General features: G+C 34.6%; 1 protein-coding gene and 1 pseudogene across 1 annotated transcript; both read right to left on the bottom strand.

Moving 5' to 3' along the window:
- Positions 1–5,041: 5,041 nt before the first annotated feature.
- Positions 5,042–7,222, bottom strand: LOC147538115 (uncharacterized; annotated as a pseudogene).
- Positions 7,223–12,972: 5,750 nt separating this feature from the next.
- LOC147538116 (uncharacterized) lies at positions 12,973–14,176 on the bottom strand. The gene has a single exon (XM_086643346.1). The coding sequence runs from the start codon at positions 14,035–14,037 to the stop codon at positions 13,009–13,011; it is 1,029 nt and encodes a 342-aa protein (XP_086499472.1). The 5' UTR covers positions 14,038–14,176; the 3' UTR covers positions 12,973–13,008.
- Positions 14,177–20,743: the final 6,567 nt, after the last annotated feature.

Raw genomic sequence — 20,743 nt, forward strand, 5'->3', positions numbered from 1 at the left:
AAGTTAGCCGCGAATTACTTCGTAATTCGACGATCGTAGTTGGTCTCTAGCTACAACTCTACGATCCCTAAATCAATCGGACTTGATGATCTTCCACATCATGTGTCCTATCCGATAAATTGTTCGCATTGTCACCTTGGTCGAAGGACATCTCCTTCAACTCCTTCAATTAATTCATCCTAATAACTTTTGTAACCACAAACATTGATTTCTAAATCAAACTCTTGTAGGAGAAGTATCCAACGTATAAGCCGAGGTTTCTGATGAGTCATGAAAATGCCTCATCTGAATCTCTCAATTTGGGCTAGTTAGTCTATTTTGAGCCTTTACTCTAATGAATTGCTTGTTTCTCTTACTCTGGTGTCTTCTAAGGAATTGAGCACGAAAAACAGATAAAAACGAGAGAACGACACATAAAAGGGCGGTTATTTGGAGATTCTGGTTATTTTGATGAACATTAGTGCTCTAGTGAAAAGTATAGCCTAAGACGAACTCGTGGGTGAAAACAGAAGTGAAATCGGAGTCTAGGTGCGAAAATTATAACAAGTCAAAGTTCGGGTCAAAATAAGGTCAACATACATCTTTCAATAACAGGTGGCACAAATCCGAACGTTCATTCAAAATTTCGGTACAACTTCGGTTTCGTCTCGGGACCACTGGTCTTGATCACACGACCATTCAGTTTGAACAGACCTATGTAATCTCCACCATGTGTTCTCATCTGATCTGGCGTGTTACATCAGCTTTATTCGGCTGCAACTCACTCGATCGTTCCATCTTAACTGCCAACGTCAGCTCCAGCTTGTGCTTACTGGTTGGGCCACATCAAATCACGAGTTTCCTCTTTCTCTCTTATCCTCTCCATTCTTCATTAAGAAACAGTAGAGAGAGATAAGGAACCGAGAGAGAAAGAAATCGAAGTAATTATAGAAATCGAAGTAATTATAGAAAGAGAGAGAGTGATCGTTGGACTGCAAGGAGAAGTGGGAAAGGAAAGAGAGATAGGCTCTCATCACACGGCTGGTTTTTTCTTATAAAAGAGGGACATAGAAAAATAGAGAGGGATCTCTCCATTAACAGAGAACCGAGAGCTAGAGAGAGAAGGAGAGTTTTGGAGTTTAAAGTTCTGTTTCTTTTTCCTCTTCTTCTTCTGATTATTCTCTTTGTGAGAGAGAGAAGACTAGATAGAAAGAGTTAAGAGAGAAAGAGATACTGTAGAGAGAGAGAGATTTTGAAATTAATAAAATCGATTTTTGTTAAATCTCTTTATCTTCTTCTCCCTTTACTGTTTCTGTTAGAGAAAAAAAGAGAGAGTTATATTATTGTTTAGAGAGAGAAATAGAAAGTTTAGAGTGAGAAAGAAAGAGAAAACCGAGAGAGAGAGAGAGAAAAAAAACCAGTCGAGGAAAATAATTTTTTCACCAGGAAATTTTTTTTCGGGAAGAAGAGAAAATTATTTTCCTAAGGGTCTGTTTGGCAGAATTCAGCAAAACCAGAAGGAAAATACACTTCCCTAAGGGTCTGTTTGGTTGTGCAGAGGGAAAATTGCGTGAACAAAGGTGTTTTCTTCTCCAATTCTTTTTTTTCTTTAATGTTATTATATTTCTTCTCTTTAATCATTATTATGCTTTCATCCATCATGAGTAACTAACCTATCAATCTAGGGTTAGGATGAAACCTTAGTTTTGTATGAGGGAATGACATTTTTCTCACGATAAAAATCTTTGATGTGCTTTGATAGACAAATTTAATTTCTTTGCACTTGTTTCATAGTAACTCCTTCATTGATTATGCTCACATTTTGATGTTACATGTTTAGACTTAGTGTCTTTAATGTATCATACTTAGGGTTTGATAAGCAATAGTTGGGGAATCTCTTAAATATTTGTCTCGAAATTAAAATATTAGATGTGTATGTCGCTTTGAAAGATTATTATTATCCGAGGTTTGGTACGAATGGTTACCTTCTCTTGAGTTATAAAAAGATTTAAGTTGTGAAGAATTAGGTCATTTTACATACATGATAAGGTGGATTCTGAAACCCTAGGTTTTCTCCTCATAAGTTTCTCCATTAATTATATTTCCGTTGTTTTAATCAAGTTTGTTATTTTTATCGTCTCATCACAAAAACCAATTTCAAAGATAACCTTATTAGTCATAGGATAGATTGACTTAGTCTCTGAGGAACGAACCGGACTTACCGGAATTATCACTTGACGCCCGTATACTTGCGGGTGGTGACCTATTTAGGAAACTTTCTAGGCCCATCAGTTTCGCATCTTTCCTTTGAAGGAGGTAACGAATAGCTGCATGATCAGTAAAGACAATTACTTTAGTCCCAATCAAATAAGAACGAAATTTTTCTAAAGCAAATATAACAGCAAGCAACTCCTTTTCCGTGGTTGAGTAATTCAATTGTGCATCACTTAGCGTCCTTGAAGCGCAATAGATTACCTGAAATCAGAGCAATATTTCCACAAATATGGATCGTCCCAAATAAAATACTTACTTGTTTTCACAAGTTTATCTTTCTGAGCACGCGTTAGATCATTTGGGATCTGCTTTGATGCCTTGTAATTGATGATATCAGCATACCACGGACCAATGGTTTCAAGACTAAAAAGTTGCTCATCTGGAAAATGCTCCCTTAAAGGTAGATTATCTCCTTTCAAATCATGAACTAGCCTACTCAAATGATCAACAACCACATTTTCACTCCCTTTTTTGTCTTTGATTTCCAAATCAAACTCTTGTAGGAGAAGTATCCAACGTATAAGTCGAGGTTTCGCATCTTTCTTTTGAAGGAGGTAACGAATAGCTACATGATCAGTAAAGACAATTACTTTAGTCCAATCAAATAAGAACAAAATTTTTCTAAAGCAAATATAACAACAAACAACTCCTTTTCCGTGGTTGAGTAATTCAATTGTGCATCACTCAGCGTCCTAGAAGCGTAATAGATTACCTGAAATTCACTTTCAGGTACGCACCTCCTTACAATTTGATCAGAGCAATATTTCCACAAATATGGATCGTCTCAAATAAAATACTTACTTGTTTTCACAAGTTTATCTTTCTGAGCACGTGTTAGATCATTTGGGATCTGCTTTGATGCCTTGTAATTGATGATATCAGCATACCACGGACCAATGGTTTCAAGACTAAAAAGTTGCTCATCTGGAAAATGTTGCCTTAAAGGTAGATTATCTCCTTTCGAATCATGAACTAGCCTACTTAAATGATCAGCAACCACATTTTCACTCCCTTTTTTGTCTTTGATTTCCAAATCATACTCTTGTAGGAGAAGTATCCAACGTGTAAGCCGAGGTTTCGCATCTTTCTTTTGAAGGAGGTAATGGAGAGCTACAGATCAGTAAAGACAATAACTTTAGTCCCAATCAAATAAGAACGAAATTTTTCTAAAGCAAATATAACAGCTAGCAACTCCTTTTCTGTGGTTGAGTAATTCAATTGTGCATCACTCAGCGTCCTAGAAGCGTAATAGATTGCGTGTGGAACTCTATTCACTCTTTGTCCAACCACCGCTCCAACTGCATAATCGGAAGCATCACACATTAATTCAAAAGGTAAATCTCAATCAGGAGCATAATAACAGGGGCAGAGATTAACTCCTCATTGAAATGAAAATCTGCATCTTTTCCAAGTAATTGGCAAAGTGGCCTTGAAATGTTTGAAAAGTCTTTTATGAACCTCCTGTAAAAACCTGCATGTCCTAGAAAACTTCTGACCTCCTTTACCGTCTTTGGAGGTTTTGAAACTCCGCACAGTATCCACCTTTGCTTTATCAACTTCAATACTTTTTGAAGATATTACATGCCCTAGAACAATTCCTTGTTGTACAATGAAATGGCACTTCTCCCAATTCAGCACTAAATTGGAATCTTGACATCTTTTCAACACTAAAGAAAGATTGTGAAGATACATCAAAAGAATCACCAAAAATAGAAAAGTCATCCATAAATACCTTAATAATGTTCTCCACCATATCAGAAAATATAGACATCATACAACGTTGAAACGTTGCTGGAGTTACACAATCCAAAGGGCATTCATCGATAAGCAAATGTTCTAAAGGGGCATGTAAACGTTGTCTTTTCTTTATCCTCAGGAGCAATGGCTATTTGGTTATAACCAGAATATCCATCCAAGAAACAATAATGACTATGTCCTGCAAGACGTTCAAGCATTTGATTAATAAATGGTAAGGGAAAATGATCTTTACGTGTATTACCATTGACTTTCGATAATCAATGCACACCCTCCATCCTGTTTGAATTCTTTGCGGTACTAACTCATTCTCATCATTCTTTACAACCGTGATTCCAGACTTCTGTGGAACAACTTGAACAGGGCTTACCCATTTACTATCCGAAATTGGGTAAATAATTCCGACATCTAAAAGCTTCAGTATCTCCTTCTTAACCACCTTCTTCATCACGGGGTTCAATCTTCTTTGTGCCTCTCTAGACGGTTTAGAGACTATTTCCAAGTGAATCCGATGCATACATGTTGTTGGGCTAATTCCCTTGATATCAGCAATAGTCCACCCTAGAGAAGTTTTATGCTCCCTTAACACTCGTACAAGCTTTTCCTTCTTTGTTTCACTTAACTTCGAAGAAACTATCACCGGTAGTGTCTCCCCTTCACCTAAAAATACATATTCAAGATGTTCTGGTAGGATTTTGAATTCTACCTGTGGTGCTTTCACAATAGAAGGAACAAGATCATTAGTTGATAAAGGAAGTGATTCAGAAATAGAAGAATAGTTACCCTTGATGTAAGGTAGAGCTTCTAACATATTCAAAGCTGTCACATCATCTTCATCACCTTCATTTGCCAACAAATCAGATCCATAGATTAGTGCATTTTCTAGTGATGTATGTCTACTTGAAACATCAAACTTATCTTGCACAACTTGATCAAGTACATCAAAAGAAAAACAAGCACGTTCATCATTTGGATATTTCATTGCATCGAACACCTTAAACTGAATAGTTTCATCATTGATTGCCATTGAAAGAGTGCCTTCAAATACATCAATTTTAGTTCTTGCAGTTCTCATAAACGGACGACCTAGAATTAAAGGTAACTCTTTCCCAAGAATAGGAGTTTCCTCCATTTTGAAGAACCAAAAAATCAGCTGGAAATATCAAGTCATTGACTTGAACCAAAACATCCTCTAGAACTCCTTCTGGTTACTTGAACGATCTATCCGTCAATTGTGTGCTCACCGATGTTTCTTTCAGATCACCTAAGTTTAATGATTCAAAAACAGAATAAGGCATTAAGTTAATGGATGCTCCCAAATCAAGTAAAGCATGATTAAACTTCTGAGTTCCAATTAGACAAGGAATAGTAAAACTCCCTGGATCTTGAAGCTTTGGTGGTAGTTTTGTTAACAACACAGCAGAGACTTCTTTGCTTAGTGCAACAGTCTCATTCTCCTTAAACTTCCTTTTGTTCGTACAAAGTTCTTTTAGAAACTTTGCATAGTTAGGAATTTGCTTGATTGCGTCCAAAAGAGAGATATTCACTTGCACTTTTCTTAACGTCTCAAAATGTCTTGGTTGACCTGCTCCTTCTTAGACTTCGTGAACCTGTGAGGAAATGGGACATTAGGGATAACTGAATTATTACTTAGAGAAATTACCTTACCATTAGGCTGCTTCTCATTTTCTGATTTACTTGTTGATTCATCTTTCTGCAATTCCACCTTCTCATTTTCATCATTCGTTCCCACTTCCTTACCACTTCTTAATGTAATTGCTTTAGCCATTTCATGGCTACCCATTGGATTTGGAATAGTTTGACTTAGAAGTTTCCCTTGCTCTCTTTGACTTAAGGAGGCTGCAAGTTGGCCCATTTGTGTTTCCAAGTTCTTAATGGCTGTAGACATTTGATTTTGATTTTGCTCTGTTTTCTGCATAAAATTTTGAGTACACATAGCTAAAGAGCTAATGCAATCCTCAACTGATTTACCATGCAACGAAGTAGTCAAATTCGGTGGGTTTTGAGGAGCCACCATCTGATTTCGCAAAGGGAGAAACTGATTTTGTTGAGCAGGTAATTGTTGCACATTTGCATTGTTTCTCCACCCAAAATTGGGATGTTGGCGCCATCTAGGGTTATAAGTATTTGAGAACGGATCGTTCCTACTTCTTTGCTGTTGAACAAAGCTCGCTTGAGCTACTTCATCATGTTCTACAAATAAGCTAGGACATTCATCGGATTTGTGTCCTTGGTGAGAACACACAACACATACTTGGGATTGTGGAATCAACTGTTTAACAAGGTTAGTTAAAGCATCAAGACGAAGATTAACCTCATTATTAGTACTAACCTCATTTACATTTGATCCTTTAGGAACGGGTCTTCTATAGTTGAATTGTGAAGAATTGGCTGCAATGTTTTCAAACATAATTCTTGCCTCATCAGCATTTTTATTCATCAACCCACCTCCACTAGTAGCATCAACCAAAGTCCTTTCTGAATCAAGTAAACCTTCATAGAAATACTGCATCAAGAGCCAATCCTTAATTTGATGATGTGGGCAGGAACTTAAAAGTCTTTGGAAACGATCCCAATATTCATGAAATGGTTCGCCAACTTCTTGTTGTACTCCCATAATCTCTTTACGAATCTTGTTTGTCTTTTGGGCCAGATAAAATTTCATAAGAAACTTTGCAGCAAGTTCAGCCCATGTAGTGATAGAAGCATTAGGTAGAGAGTAAAGCCACTCCTAGGCTCGTTCCTTGAGTGAGAATGGAAACAATCGAAGTCTAACCTCCTCATTTGTAATCCCTGAACTTTGCATAGTAGAGCAAACAACAAAGAAATCTTTTAGATAAATGTGAGGATCATCACCTATGTTACCATAAAACTGAGGTAACAAGTGAATCGTTCCACTCTTGATATCAAATGTTGCATTATTTTGTGGTAGAGCAATGCAAAGTGGTTGATCTAAAGCAAGAGGGATAGTGAACTCCTTCAGCGAACGAGTATTGTTGTTAGCGTTGTTATCTCCTCTATCCATTGTGAACTCATCGTCGTCTCTCTCACTTGAAAAATTTGATGGTGCCGGTGAGGAGGGCAAAGGAATTAAAGCAGCTTGCTGAACTTTTTCTTGAATTGCTTTAGCGTAGAAATTTGATTTTAGCCTTTCAATTCTTTTCGCAATCAGGTCCAGCTGCAAGTTTGACATACACCTGAAATCAAAAAGAACTTCTAAATTAGTAAGCAATACCAAAGTTACAAAAGAAAAATAAGGATAAGCAATTAGATGAAACAATTCCCCGGCAACGGCGCCAAAAATTTGTTGTATATTTTACGCACAACGAAGTAATACCTTTCTTACTTCAATGAAGTCTAGTGATAGTAATAAGCAAGGGTCATCCCGCAGGGAATTGTTATCTAATTATAATGCTTATCAATGTCACAAATAAAAGAAAATCTGGTTTTGGATTGAGATTCTAGTTGTAAATCTAACTTAAAAAGTGGTTACTAACTAGTAAAGAAACAAGCCAGGGCTCCTTTGAACTCTAAACAATCATTCACTCCTTAACACAAGTCTTTGGGATCAAGTTTCACAAAGCATAGATGAAGATGCTCACATAATTGCTCATGACATTTAAGTTAAAAACTACAATTCTCTCCTAATTGATGCACCATGTATGGAATTTACAATGAAGCATGTATCCCTAGTTGGAAATCAGTATGGTATTTACTAAATTTAACAATGAGGAATCCATTAAACACAACGAGAATGAACATCACATATTTCTTAAGATGTGATATTTATCTTAAGCAAACAAGTATCAAACTTCACATGTATAGATCTTATCCTACACATTTGTTGCTCTTAAGTTGTAGTCAATATGGCACTTGCTCTAAAACCTGCAATTAATAAGCTTAAAATCATATTCCTATGGTGATCATTCACAAGAATAAAGATGATAAACCAGAATTTCAAGTGGTGAATAGACATCATCTAACAATATGAAACTCAAACCAAATATATATTAAGAAAGTGAAGCCATGTTTAGGGCTTTAAGGCAGCACCCGACTCAATTAAAAGTAGCTACTCATGTTTGAAAATAAATCAGCAAAATAAAAGAAAAAATACTAGAACTCTGAATGGAAATCAGACTTTTGTAACTTCTATTCCCTTTCTCTTGCTTCTCCTCCCCCTCTTCCTTGCAAAAATGCTCCATTTATAGCCTTAGGATCAATTTAATCCAGCACTTTTGTAACCACAAACATTAATTAATCCTAATAACTTGTGTAACCACAAGCATTAACTTCTCAATTTAATCCAGCACTTTAATGTCTTCAAATTAACTTTTGTAACCTCTTTTGTAGTAATTGCCATCAATTAAACCTTAGAATGAATTTAGCCATAACCTGCATACTCCAATGGATCTGGACCAATTATTAGATCAACTTAACTTTGCCTCATAATTGTCTTTGGTATGTCTTTTTTTTTTTTCTTTTTTTAATGTTATCAACTTAATAAGCCAAATTGACCACACCAGCACCCAAAAGGTTTTGTTAGAGACCATTTGATATTGCCTCCTCCAAATGTGAGTTTTTTAGTCAGTTTTCCAAATCTGCTCCAAGTATCTTCACAAACACAAAACAACATTAAAGACACAATAAATTGCTTAAGAACGTAACAAAGATCAAATATTAGAGTACAAAGATGTGTCAAAATTATGTCACATCAAGAAAAGAATATCTTCATTCTTCTAAAACCAGCAATATCTCCTCTGTTTCACACAACCAATTACTCTATCACTTTGTTATCAAATATATTTTCAACCGATCCCTCTCAATCGAATCTTTATAAAACTTCTGTCTTTGTCCTCTTGAAAACACCATCTCCTTCTGTTTTTATCACTATCCATCCATATCTCTCCTTCAATTATCAATCTTTCCTTCTATATTGTAAATTAAAATCCTCTCAATCCTGCTATTTGTCATGATCGGGTTTACTTGAGAGAAGATATATCTTCATAATTCTCTCTCTAGAAATGGTAAACAATAGAGATAAAATCTCTTTATCATAGCTCCCCTTTCTTTCCATCTTTGTTTTCTCTCTCTAAAAATATCTCACTCAATCCCTCTATTAATCTTTCCTTCTCTGTTTGTAAATTAACAAAGATGCCTTAATAGATAAAGATATCTAAGAGAAAGAAGAGAATCTAGTGCTTGATAGGGTCAATCGTGTATTGCTATGGTGGCTGTCAAAAGGGGATTCGCTGCTTCGCGGCGAATACAATACAATTTAGCTTCATCATTCCCTACCGTTGGATTTAAATAACACGGACCAGGAAGCTAGGTGGCACGCGAGAGTACTGAAGCTGGCCTGTGAAATACACTGAATAACAACTCGTGCAGAATCCAGAAGCATGTCCCGCTGTGCCCACTAGTGTACCGAAATTTCGAATTAATGTCCGGATTTGTGCCACATGTCATTGAAAGCCCTAAGTTGACCGGATTTTGACCAAAACTTTGACCTCTTCTATTTTTCTCGTTCGGACTCCGATTTGGCTTCCGCTTTCGCCGTTGGCTTCGTCTTAGACTATAGTTTTTATCGGAGTAGCAACATTGATAACATTACCAGACTACCCTCTTCACCAAATGACCCGAATGCCCTTAGTATGTATTTCTCCTCATTTTATCTGTTTCTCGCAGTAAACTGCTTAGAAGACACCTGGACAAGAGAAACAAGTAATTCATCAGAGTAATTGCTCGAAATGGACTAACTAGCCCAAGTTAAGAGATTCAGATGGGACATTCTCATGTCTCATCATGACGACAAAATGCTTTTCGTCGATAAATTTTCTTTGCAACAAAATATTTTGTCGCAAAACCCAATTTTTCTTGTAGTGATGGTTATTTTTGTATCATGTGGTAATATTATAGTAGCTCTACCGGAGCCCTCAATGAGACTAGAGAACCAACGATTGTTAGCGCATTAGCCTTGTATAACCTCAAGGTCTCAAAATATGTATTGTTCCGAAAGATAGAGTTAGTAGTTCCGGTACCAACCACACATATATCCTCATCATCTTTCGAATTTTGTATTTCTCAAATCCATACCTTGTGTACACAAAAATAAAACATAAGATAATTATAACATTTTTTATTGAATTGTTCAGCGTGTGCCTCGAACACTTGAGCTGTAAGGTGGAAGATTATACCTCTTACCACTCCAACCAAGGGTTGTTGGCTTATAACATATTTATATTATATGAACATGATAACATTACATTATTTAAGAGAAACAAAACAATTAATATGTACAAATATAACACTATTCCGATAAACATTAGATTTGAGAAAACACTTTGTCAAATTCTTCATTAAGTAATTTGTCAAATTCAGCGGAAGAGAGATGATCAAAGCGACCATCGTATATATCTCGTTCATCTTCTGAGATACAATCTTTTGGAATTTTAGGAATACAGCTATAATCAACGGGAAATAATTCGGTCTGTGATTTAGTATGATGTATTTCCACTTCATCAACTAGGTAATCAGACACATACAATCTAGTGTCATAGGAGGAACCACCTATCTCCATGTGATTCATTTCTTTATTGGTCATTGATTTCTTTAATGACGCTCGGTAAAGATATACCAGATGTTTTGCAGTTTTACAAGTCCTTTGCTAATATCTTGTCATACCACATCTATAACATGACTTAGCTTGCATTTTAGGTGGTTTATTTAATGCCCGTTTTTTTATCTTGTCGACTACATGGATGAGGTCCAGTACTCGAGATACTATAATGTCCACGTCCGCCACAACCGTAACCATGCCACGAGACTGATAACCACCATCTCCGTTATTCTAGTTTTGACTGTTCCCATGACCGCGCCCTCCAGAGTGGTAGCCACCATCTCAGGTATCTAATTGATGGACGTTACCAGGCCACGCCCTCTAGAGTGGTAGCCACCACCTATATCATTTCTACTGTGAACGTTGCCACGACTACCTCGTCCATTTCTCATATTAGAGAAAGTTGACATATAGATTTTAGATACCTCTGAATAACCAGTTGGACGAGCCTTTTGATTTTTCATTATGACCTCCCGACTTTGTTTCGCAATAAGACATGAAATTAAATCAGAATGACATTTGAAGTTCATGTTCTACATTGTTCATGCAAGTTCCAATTAGAATCATGAAAAGTAGAAAATATTTTCTCTAATATTTGTTTTTCACTAACAGGAAAACCACCATGTTCCAATTTTGTCGTTATTTTAAACATAATAGAACTATATTCTGAAACAGTTTTATAATCATGCAGCCTCCAGATGACCTTTTTTAAATGGTCGAAACGTTCCTTTAAACCGATCCATAGTAATAGAGGGTCTCTCGTACAGGGTCGCGACTGAGAATCTAGAGGCCCAGTGCGAAATTTGAATCGGGGCCCTAGAGAAATTTTAATCGGGGATCTTTCTTACAAGAAAAAAGTTACAAACGAAAGTTGAACAAAATGCAAGGTAATTTATTGTTGGATCGACGAAAAGTATGGATGAATCCAAATATTTTCTAAAGAAAATGAATTGGAATGACAGAGGTAAGTTGGAGTGAAAGAGGTGAGTTGGAATGAGGAGGCGTGTTAGTCAGCCACCTCATTCTAGGTGGCAATATCAAATTGCTTCACCTCAAAGCAAACTAAAACTTCATAGAGAAATCTTATGGGAACCCTCTAACGTACTAAAAACACCCACATATTATTCTTTGGGCAACCAACATCACTTGCAATTTGGGCCACCACATCATATAACAGTATATAGACTTTATAAGTTTTCTTTATCAAATTTCAATATTGATTTAGAGAGAGAAATAAAAAGAAAAACTAAAATAATTAAGAGAGAAACTATAAGTTATACCAATCATTTCAAAAGAGTAGAAAAACAATAAAACCTTAAATAATCTACAAAGAAGAAACTAAAACACATTTAACTTATGATCACCTTAATGACTGAATCAAAACTAGATTTTTGAAGAATTTTGAGAGAGGTAAGAGAATCAAAGCCCTCAATTTCTTCCCCTCTCTCTCCCAAATTGTTTTCCCTCCAAGGTCCAAACTCTTTGTTTATCTTATTTTGGTATGGGTTTTGGCAAATCCTTAACCCTCTCAAATTTTCGACAAAAACAGACTATCTAAATGAAAAAGAGAGAGGGAGCTATGAAAGAGAGAGAGAGAGAGAGAGAGAGGGAGAGAGAGAGCTATGAAAAAGAGAGAGAGATGTTTGGTATAGTTTCATGCGTTTGGCACATGTGCCAATGAAGCATCTCCATCTAACGAGCCTTTTGTAGCCTAACAAAGGTAAACACAAAGTTGGAAATGAGAAGTAAATCTTAACAACCCTTCCATCGGAAATATGAAAAGGGTTTAAAGGGGTCGCCTCAACATGTCCTACAAATTAGTAATCCATGCATAAAGCTGGTCCTAGAGTAAGGAGCCATATACCCATTTCCATAAGATTAGAGCATCTCCAATGCAAGACTCAAGAAAAACGCTAAAAATCTTATGTGTCAAGTGTGAAAAATGGATCTCTAAATGATCTCTTTCCTATTTGGTCATTTAGAGAGACTATATTGCAAAACCTTCTCCAATGCAACACTCAAGAGAAACTCTAAAAACCTATATTTTGGTTTAAAACTAATTGATTTGCTTTTGTGGCACTTAGAGTTCCTCCTGACACATCACTTTAGAGATTCATGTTGAGTTTTTCGTTGGAGATGGATTTTAAAGAAAAACTCTAAAAATCCTATGTGGCACTCTAAGATTTAGAGTTTGAGTGTTGCATTGGAGATGCTCTTAGTTTGAGAGTTCAGGTCAGATAACTTCTGCTCACCTTTTTTTTTATTAAGAGAAGGTCCAATTGTATAGTAAATCAATCTTGATTATTAAAATTATAACTACAAAAGAATTAGACAAAATCAAGAATATTTTAAGATGTTAAGACTTAAGAGTCCAAGCACTTATTGGAATCAACATCAGGAAGAACACCTTGATCATGAAGAACTCCAAATGAATAAAAAATATCTTCCTTGCTCCAGCCTGCTTCAACTAACTTAACTGATAAAACTTCCAAGTAACTCAAAACACTCTCCTTATCTCTCAAACCCACCACCACCTTCTCATCATCTTTACCCTTCATCTTCTTCCCCTTGGAGGTGGCATCCGGGACAACGGCGGCGGCAGTGGTGGTGATGTTAGTACTGATCATTTCTCTCACTTCTTCCTCATTCCAACCCCCCTTTCTCAAACTCCTTCTCAAGTCCTCAAAACTATCCTCTAAAACCCATTTCCACCCTTCATTTTCAGTACTACTCTCAACCAGTTCAGACCAAAATTCAACCTTCAAATCCCCTACCCAAGATGATACTAATGATGAATTCATTAGTCTTGATGCTTGAATAGGCCGAAACTCATTGTTCCTCTCTCTAAATTCAACTTCTTCAAAAAACCCAGCAATATCAAAACCTGAATACCTGAAGTTTCCATCTTTAACAAATAAAACAGGGTTTCCAGCCAAATTAGGTTTAGAAGGGATATAACAGTATCTATAAATTGGAATAAGAACAGGAGCTTTCTTCATTCGCTGTTTAGCTAAGTTTAGGGCTTCATTAGGATCCTTAGGTCGATTCCCCCATGATGAAAACCATAAATTTCTTTTTGAAATTTCTCTGCAAATTCCCAGTATTGGAAGATTGATCAAGATTTGTAGTTGTTGAAATGAAGATGATCGCCAATTGGGAAATTCAGGACTTACTGGTAATCCCTCACTAAGAATTGAACGAAGATCAGGCGGGAATTTGAATCCAAATGATACTTCAATAGAACGAATTTCATCATCAGTGAGACCCTTTGTTATGTGAACTTGGCTTGATTTGAGATGGGAAATTATTTTCTTGGCGTAAGCGGCAAATGAGAAACAAACTGGTCTGGGTTTTGGATGAATTGGGGGTTTCGTTCTTGTTTCTGTTGACATTGATAGAGTAGGAGGTGAATTGAAAGCATGAACTTCTTCTAGAGAGGGAGAGAGAGAGATGAAGGAAAGAAATGAAGAGAGAGAGAAAGAAGAAAGATACAGAAAGATAGAGAGAACTCTGTTGAGATTTGTTTTGACTTGTTACATACAAAATCTGAGATTGAGTAAAAGGATTTTCTTGAGTCCTTCAAATTCGCCTGAGGGTTTGGCCATTTAAATTTTAAACTAATTATAATGGACGAAACCAATATGGTTTCAATGGTTTTAAAAAAAAACAATCTTTTTTGGCCTCTCGTATTTATAGAGCACAATTTGTTTCTTACAGAGCAATTCTTTTTATCCTTTTTACTTTGTTTATCTCTAAAAATAAAAGGGTTCATGGGTATATAGACCAAAATAATATTGAAAAAGGGTTCAGGGTCCAATCTGGTCAAAAAATGAATTTTTAGTCTTTTTGCTCTTGGGTCTAAAAACCCTTACTATCATCTATACAACAATTTCATCCGTGTCCCAAATCATTTTCGCGGGATTTTAAATTGTTTGGCCGGACCGAAAATTTCAACGGCTTAATTAACCGTGAATTTGGGATAAATTATAGGAAACAAAATCGAAACTTTCTCAAAACGAAACGTTTCCAAAAACCCTAACCTAAATCTTCAAAACGAGACGTTCCAAAAACACTAACCTAAATCTTCGAAACGCCATTACCAGAAACTAATCAAACGCTGAAAAAAAGGAAATCAAATCTGGGCGTGATTTGGGGGATTTATTAGCAAAAAACGGATAGAAACAAATCATAATTTCTCTCTCCTCTAAACAGATTAGGAAATCAATTTTTCTTTCTCTTCCTTACAGATTGGGACCAAATCAATTTTCTCTATCTTACTATGTAATATTTTTCCGATTCAAATCAATTTTCTCTCACTAAACTTTCATATTTGGAAATAGTATATTTTCTGGGATCAATTTAGCGTGATTTGGGAGTTAATATACAAAACGTATATATCACTTTCTCTCACTTAATTTTCAGATTTGGAAATAGTATATTTTTCTGGGAACATTGTAAAAACATTTGTTTTCGTTTTTACTCATACATAAATAAACATCGAATACAAATTATGAAACAAATACGTAAATTATGTGTTATTTATGACGAGGAAACCAACATTTGTCATGTATACAATGTAATTTATCAACAATATGTGTGTCATGTTCAATAAATTACTCATAATTTCTTTTACATTACACATGGTTTACATTCTGTTACAAAAAAATCGTTTACACTATATTGTCGAAGAGCATATGTAGTCTTGAGCAGGACAAACAACATTTACACTATATTGTCAAAGAGCATATTCAAATGCTTTTGCACCACCAGGAAACAAATGACCAACTTCAGTAAATATTTTATCCCAGCCATCAGATTTTAGTTTTGTGGTCTTACTTAGATTGGATGATTCTGTAGGAAATACCATAAGTAACAGCAAAACTACAAAAAGAAAACATATACATTTGTCAACAAAAACATATAATTTACTAGAAACGACATGTATAATGGAATAAATTATGCATACTGTTTGTTAAACTTCATAATGTGATAGGAGATATGCATAACTTTAGTTTGAATCACAAGGTCACTGTTATGTGAAAAAATATATATAATGTGCAATAAATTACTTATAATTTTTGGAACATTTATTGTATTATAAACGGCAACTGTTTTGGGGAAAAAATACGCTTAATGTTGAATAAATTATATATAATTTATGCAGATTTATAAGATAATTTTGATATTATTTATAAAGTATGTATGATTTGTAACAAAATACATATATTTTACATTCTCTTATAAAAACATCGTACAGAAGATGTTTGCGCTATATATGTGTTATGTTTAGTAAACATCATGTAATGTCGTGTAAATTATATATCGTTTACATTCTGTTACAACCAAATCGTACTAGATCTTCTCTGGATAAAAAATGATATGTAATTTATTGTAAACGATCCGTAATTTATTTTAAATTATATATCGTTTGCATTCAGTTATAACAAATCGTACGAGATCTTCTCTGCATCAAAAATTGTACGGAAACCTTGATGAAGATTTGAAAAAATGATCTAAAAATCAAAATCTATAACCTAAAACTCTAAAAAGTAACAAAATACATAGAGACAAACAATTCTTAATCGAATAAAATGAATTGTAAAGACGGATTTAACATTAACATCATAAAATTGGTTATGAATCTTAGAGAGAGAAAATACTGAATAATAATGAAGATTTGATTAGATTATACAGAGAGAAATTTGATTATAATGAAATCCATAAACAAAGTTAAAGATGAAGATGAAAAACATTAAACAGAAAAGAAGAAACCAAAACCTTTAACATTACTTGAAAAGCAATATTAAATCTGATTTAATGGAGGTGTTTACAGCTGCTCTAATGAAGATGAAACAAGCTTTCTGAGTTTAATGGAGGATTATCAGATGAATCGGATTTAGAGAGAAAAAAAAAAAGGTTTTGGTTACTGAAGATAATGAAGATATAGGTTACTTTGATTAGAAACGTGATTGGAAAGAGAAGGTGGGAGATAAAAATGGAAAAAGATATTTAGAGATTTTGAAGGTAAATCTGTTTTTATATATAAGGAAGGTTAGTTTGGGTATTAAGATTTATTATGTATTCTAGGGATTTGTGTTTTCTCTCGAGATGGATACAAATGGACTAGATATCCATTTACATTAATATTTTAGTTTTGAAACTCTTTATAGGATTAGAGATGACTAAATGTCTTATTAGGGCTCGTTTTTTGGTCCATAAGCCCAAAAATTCAAAATAAAATGTGCGTTTTACATATTATTTTGAAGATTGTCCAGAAAATAATCACTTTGGTCAATTAGATTTGACATAGTAATATTCATTTTCAGACAAAAATTTAACTTTTTTTTTTAATTTTATTTTATTTTCTTGCCCCTTAATTTTCATTATCTTCTCTGTCCATCATTCTCTATCTTTTTCTTTCTCGTGCTGATTATCTCTCTCCTAGACTTTCTTTCTCCCCGTCTCTCTCACTATTATATTTCTCAAAGACAATTTCAGTGAAGGAAGTGTCCCCTTCACCAGTACCCTTCATATAAGACGAAGGGGATCTCGAGGAGGTTAGCAAAACCTCTTTCGAGGGTCTTTTGGTTAGCTGACTACGAATCTGAAATCATAGAGGAGGGTTCCATGAATCCCTCCTTCGAGTTCATCTTCGTCTCCGACAAAGGGGGTTCTAGCGAAGGGAACGCTTTCTGACGCTGATATTTTTAGGGTAAAAATAAAGATACCCCCTAAGTCAAATTTCTAGATGAAATTATTATTATTTCTTATCATCATTGATGCAAAAATTCGGTCAATAAATGTTATAACAATGAAGATATTTCTTGTTGCTATTTTTTCGAATTCTTCGTTCGAAGCTGCCTTTTTTTTAAATGTTCGGTCAATGTTGTCGTTTTTTACAACATTTCTAAAGAACGACAACACTGAGAGTCGTAATCATTAAAGTATCTAATGGTCAAAATTTGGGTCGCGGACTAAAATGAAAAGTGATTTGACCTAAAAATCCGAGTCTACAATGTTTATCAACTAAAAAAATATCATCATCCTTAAACGATCATTTCATCTAGGTCCCATTTCATCTATGTCACGAGTTAAAACTCCGCACATTTAAAAAAACCATAAAAGATAGCTAAAACTTTCAATTTTTTACCTACATAAAAAACCATATTTTTATTAGTGTCGAGTGATACACCATTTCTAAAGAAAGAAACAACAAAACCTAGATAAAATCAACACGATCTTCCATAACCACAATGTACATCATAAACTTAGTTCGGTACAACCGATATCCCTTAATCGTGATAACAATAATTGAATATATAAGCCAACATTTTGGTTTCTTAAGAAAACACTTCGTAATGAAGATGTTTTATGATTGTTTGTAGAAGAGTTTGACTGTTACATACAAAATCTGAGATTGAGTAGAAGGATTTTCTTGAGTCCTTCAAATTCGCCGGAGGGTTTGGCTATTTAAATTTTAAACTAAGAGCATCTCAAATGCAAAACTCAAAAAAAATTCTAATTAGTTATGTGTTGAGTCTCAATTGAAATTCTCTTTCCTATGTGGCTAACATGAGTGTCTCTAATTCAAGTCCTTCTCCAATGCAACACACTATAAAACTCTAATAGATACACCTATTACACATACATTTAATAGGAAAAAAGTAGTTGAGAAAGAAAGGCTTTCTATTGGTCCAAAAATTAAATTTGATGACTATGACACTTAAGACTCTCAAAAGAGATCTCAAAAATAGAGTTTCTAGTTGAGACATCTTAAAACTTAATGTTTCCACATCATCTTAAGATCTCAATTGAGTTTTGCATTGGAGAGGTTTTTTCTCAAAAAGAACTCTAAAGTCCTATGTTGCACTTAAGATTTTAAGATTGAGTCTTGCACTAGAGATGCTCTAATTACAATGGATGGACGAAACCAATAAACCCACCATATGTGCATTTTAAAACAATCTTTTTTGGCCTCTCGTACTTGTAGAGCACAATTTGTTACTTAGAGAGCAATTCTTTTTAACTTTTTTACTTATGGTGTGGTTGGCTGACGGAATCATGAATCCGCTGATTCATGAGTCCTTCGGGATTCATAAATCCAAGTAATATTATTTTGTTTGTTTAACGACGAATCCTATGATTTATTATTATTTATTTATTTTTAAATGCTTCTTTAAAAGAATAATGAAGAAATCATGTTCTCGAAATTCGTTTTTTCAAATATCGTTTCATTCGAAAACCCTCCGTTTTCTTCATAATTTTTTCTCGAGAACTTTTTTTCAAATATTTTCGTAAATAAAATTTTTTTTTCTCAAAAATAGTTTTCCCCCAAAATCGTTTTTTCCTCGAAACCTTTTTTCTTCTTGAAAGAAACTTTTCTTTCCCGAAATGATTTTTTTTTCGAAAATCATTTTTTCGGTAACCGAGATTTCATAAAACCGTTTTTTTCAAGAAAATCCTTTTTTTTTTTTTTTTTTTCTGAAAATCGATTTTTTTTATATCTGTTTTTTTAATAAGAAAAACAAATCGGGCAAAACGGTTTTCATGAAGTAAAATGTTTTTAGGAAATTTTAGTTATCTAAATACGGTTTTCGAGAAAAAAAATTTGAGAAAATAAAAGGGTTTGGAAAAAAAGTTTTCGGGAAAAAAAAATTATCTAGGGAAGAATCAATTTTCGGCGGAAGAAAACCAGTTTTCGGAAAAATCGAGTTTTGGAACAAAAATGCGATTCGGTAAAAAAAATGTGAACGAAAAATGATTTTCGGAAAAAAAAAATTATTTGGAGAATAATCGATTTTCGGGAGAAGAAAAACAGTTTTCGGAAAAATTGGGTTTTCCGAAAAAAACGCTTTTTGGGAAAAAAAATGATTTTTTGAAGGAAAAAATGATTTTAGATTATTAATCCAAAATCCTAGCAAATCCTAAGGGGTAGGGTGGGATTTTAGTCCAATACAAATTTTGGATTTAGGAATCCTTAGGATTCAAGAGTCCTGAGATTCTTGGTAGCAAAATAGACCAAGGTTCTTGAATCCTACCAAATTCCACTTTTAATAGGAATCCTGCAACCAAACGCACCATTAGTTTATCTCTAAAAATAAAATTTGGATTTTACATATTATTTTGAAGGGTAAAAAAAAGATCACGGCTTTTGAGTATCCTGAAGAGTGTCCGGGTAATAATGACTTTGGTCAACTAGATTTAACATAGTAATATTTATTTTCAGCCAAAAAATTGACTTCTTCTTTTTTTATTTTCTTGCCCCCTAATTTTCATTATCTTCTCTGTCCATCGTTCTCTATCTTTTTCTTTCTCCTCCAGATTATCTCTCTCATTTTTCTCTATCTCTCCTAGTCTTTCTCTATCTCCGTCTCCCTCACTATTCTATCTCTCAAAGACAACTTCAGTGAAGGAAGTGTTCCCTTCGCCGGTACCCTTCATATAAGACGAATGGGGTCTCGAGGAGGTTAGCAAAACCTCCCTCGAGGGTCTTTTGGTCAGCTGACTACGAATCTGAAATCCTCGAGGAGGGTTCCATGAATCCCTCCTCGACTTCGTCTCCGACGAAGGGGGTTCTAGCGAAGGGAACGCTTTCTGTGGCTGATATTTTTGGGGTAAAAATAAAGATACTCCCTAGTCAAATTTCTAGATTAAGTTATTATTATTTCTTATCATTACTGATGCAAAAATTCGGTCGATAAATGATATTACAATGAAGATATTTCTTGTTGTTATTTTTTCGAATTCTTCGTCCGAAGCTGCTTTTTTTTTAATGTTCGGTCAATGTTGTCGTTTTTTACAACATTTCTAAAGAACAACACTGAGAGTCGTAATCGTTAAAGTATCTAATGGTCAAAATTTGGGTCGCGAACTAAAATGAAAAATGATTTGACCTAAAAATTGGAGTCTCCAATGTTTATCAACCAAAAAAATATTATCATCCTTAAACGATCATTTCATCTATGTCACGAGTTAAAACTCCGCACATTAAAAAAAACCATAAAAGATAGCTAAAACTTTCAAATTTTTGCCTGCATAAAAACCATACCTTTATTAGTGTCGAGTGATACACGATTTCAAAAGGAAGAAACAACAAAA

This window comes from Eschscholzia californica, unplaced genomic scaffold, assembly GCF_041429995.1.
Source record: "Eschscholzia californica isolate CP2 unplaced genomic scaffold, dmEscCali1.0.p SCAF_5, whole genome shotgun sequence".
Lineage (NCBI taxonomy): Eukaryota > Viridiplantae > Streptophyta > Magnoliopsida > Ranunculales > Papaveraceae > Eschscholzia > Eschscholzia californica.

Coding starts and splice junctions, on each gene's coding strand:
- LOC147538116 (XM_086643346.1), bottom strand. CDS start 14,037: ATGTCAACAGAAACAAGAACGAAACCCCCAATTCATCCAAAACCCAGA.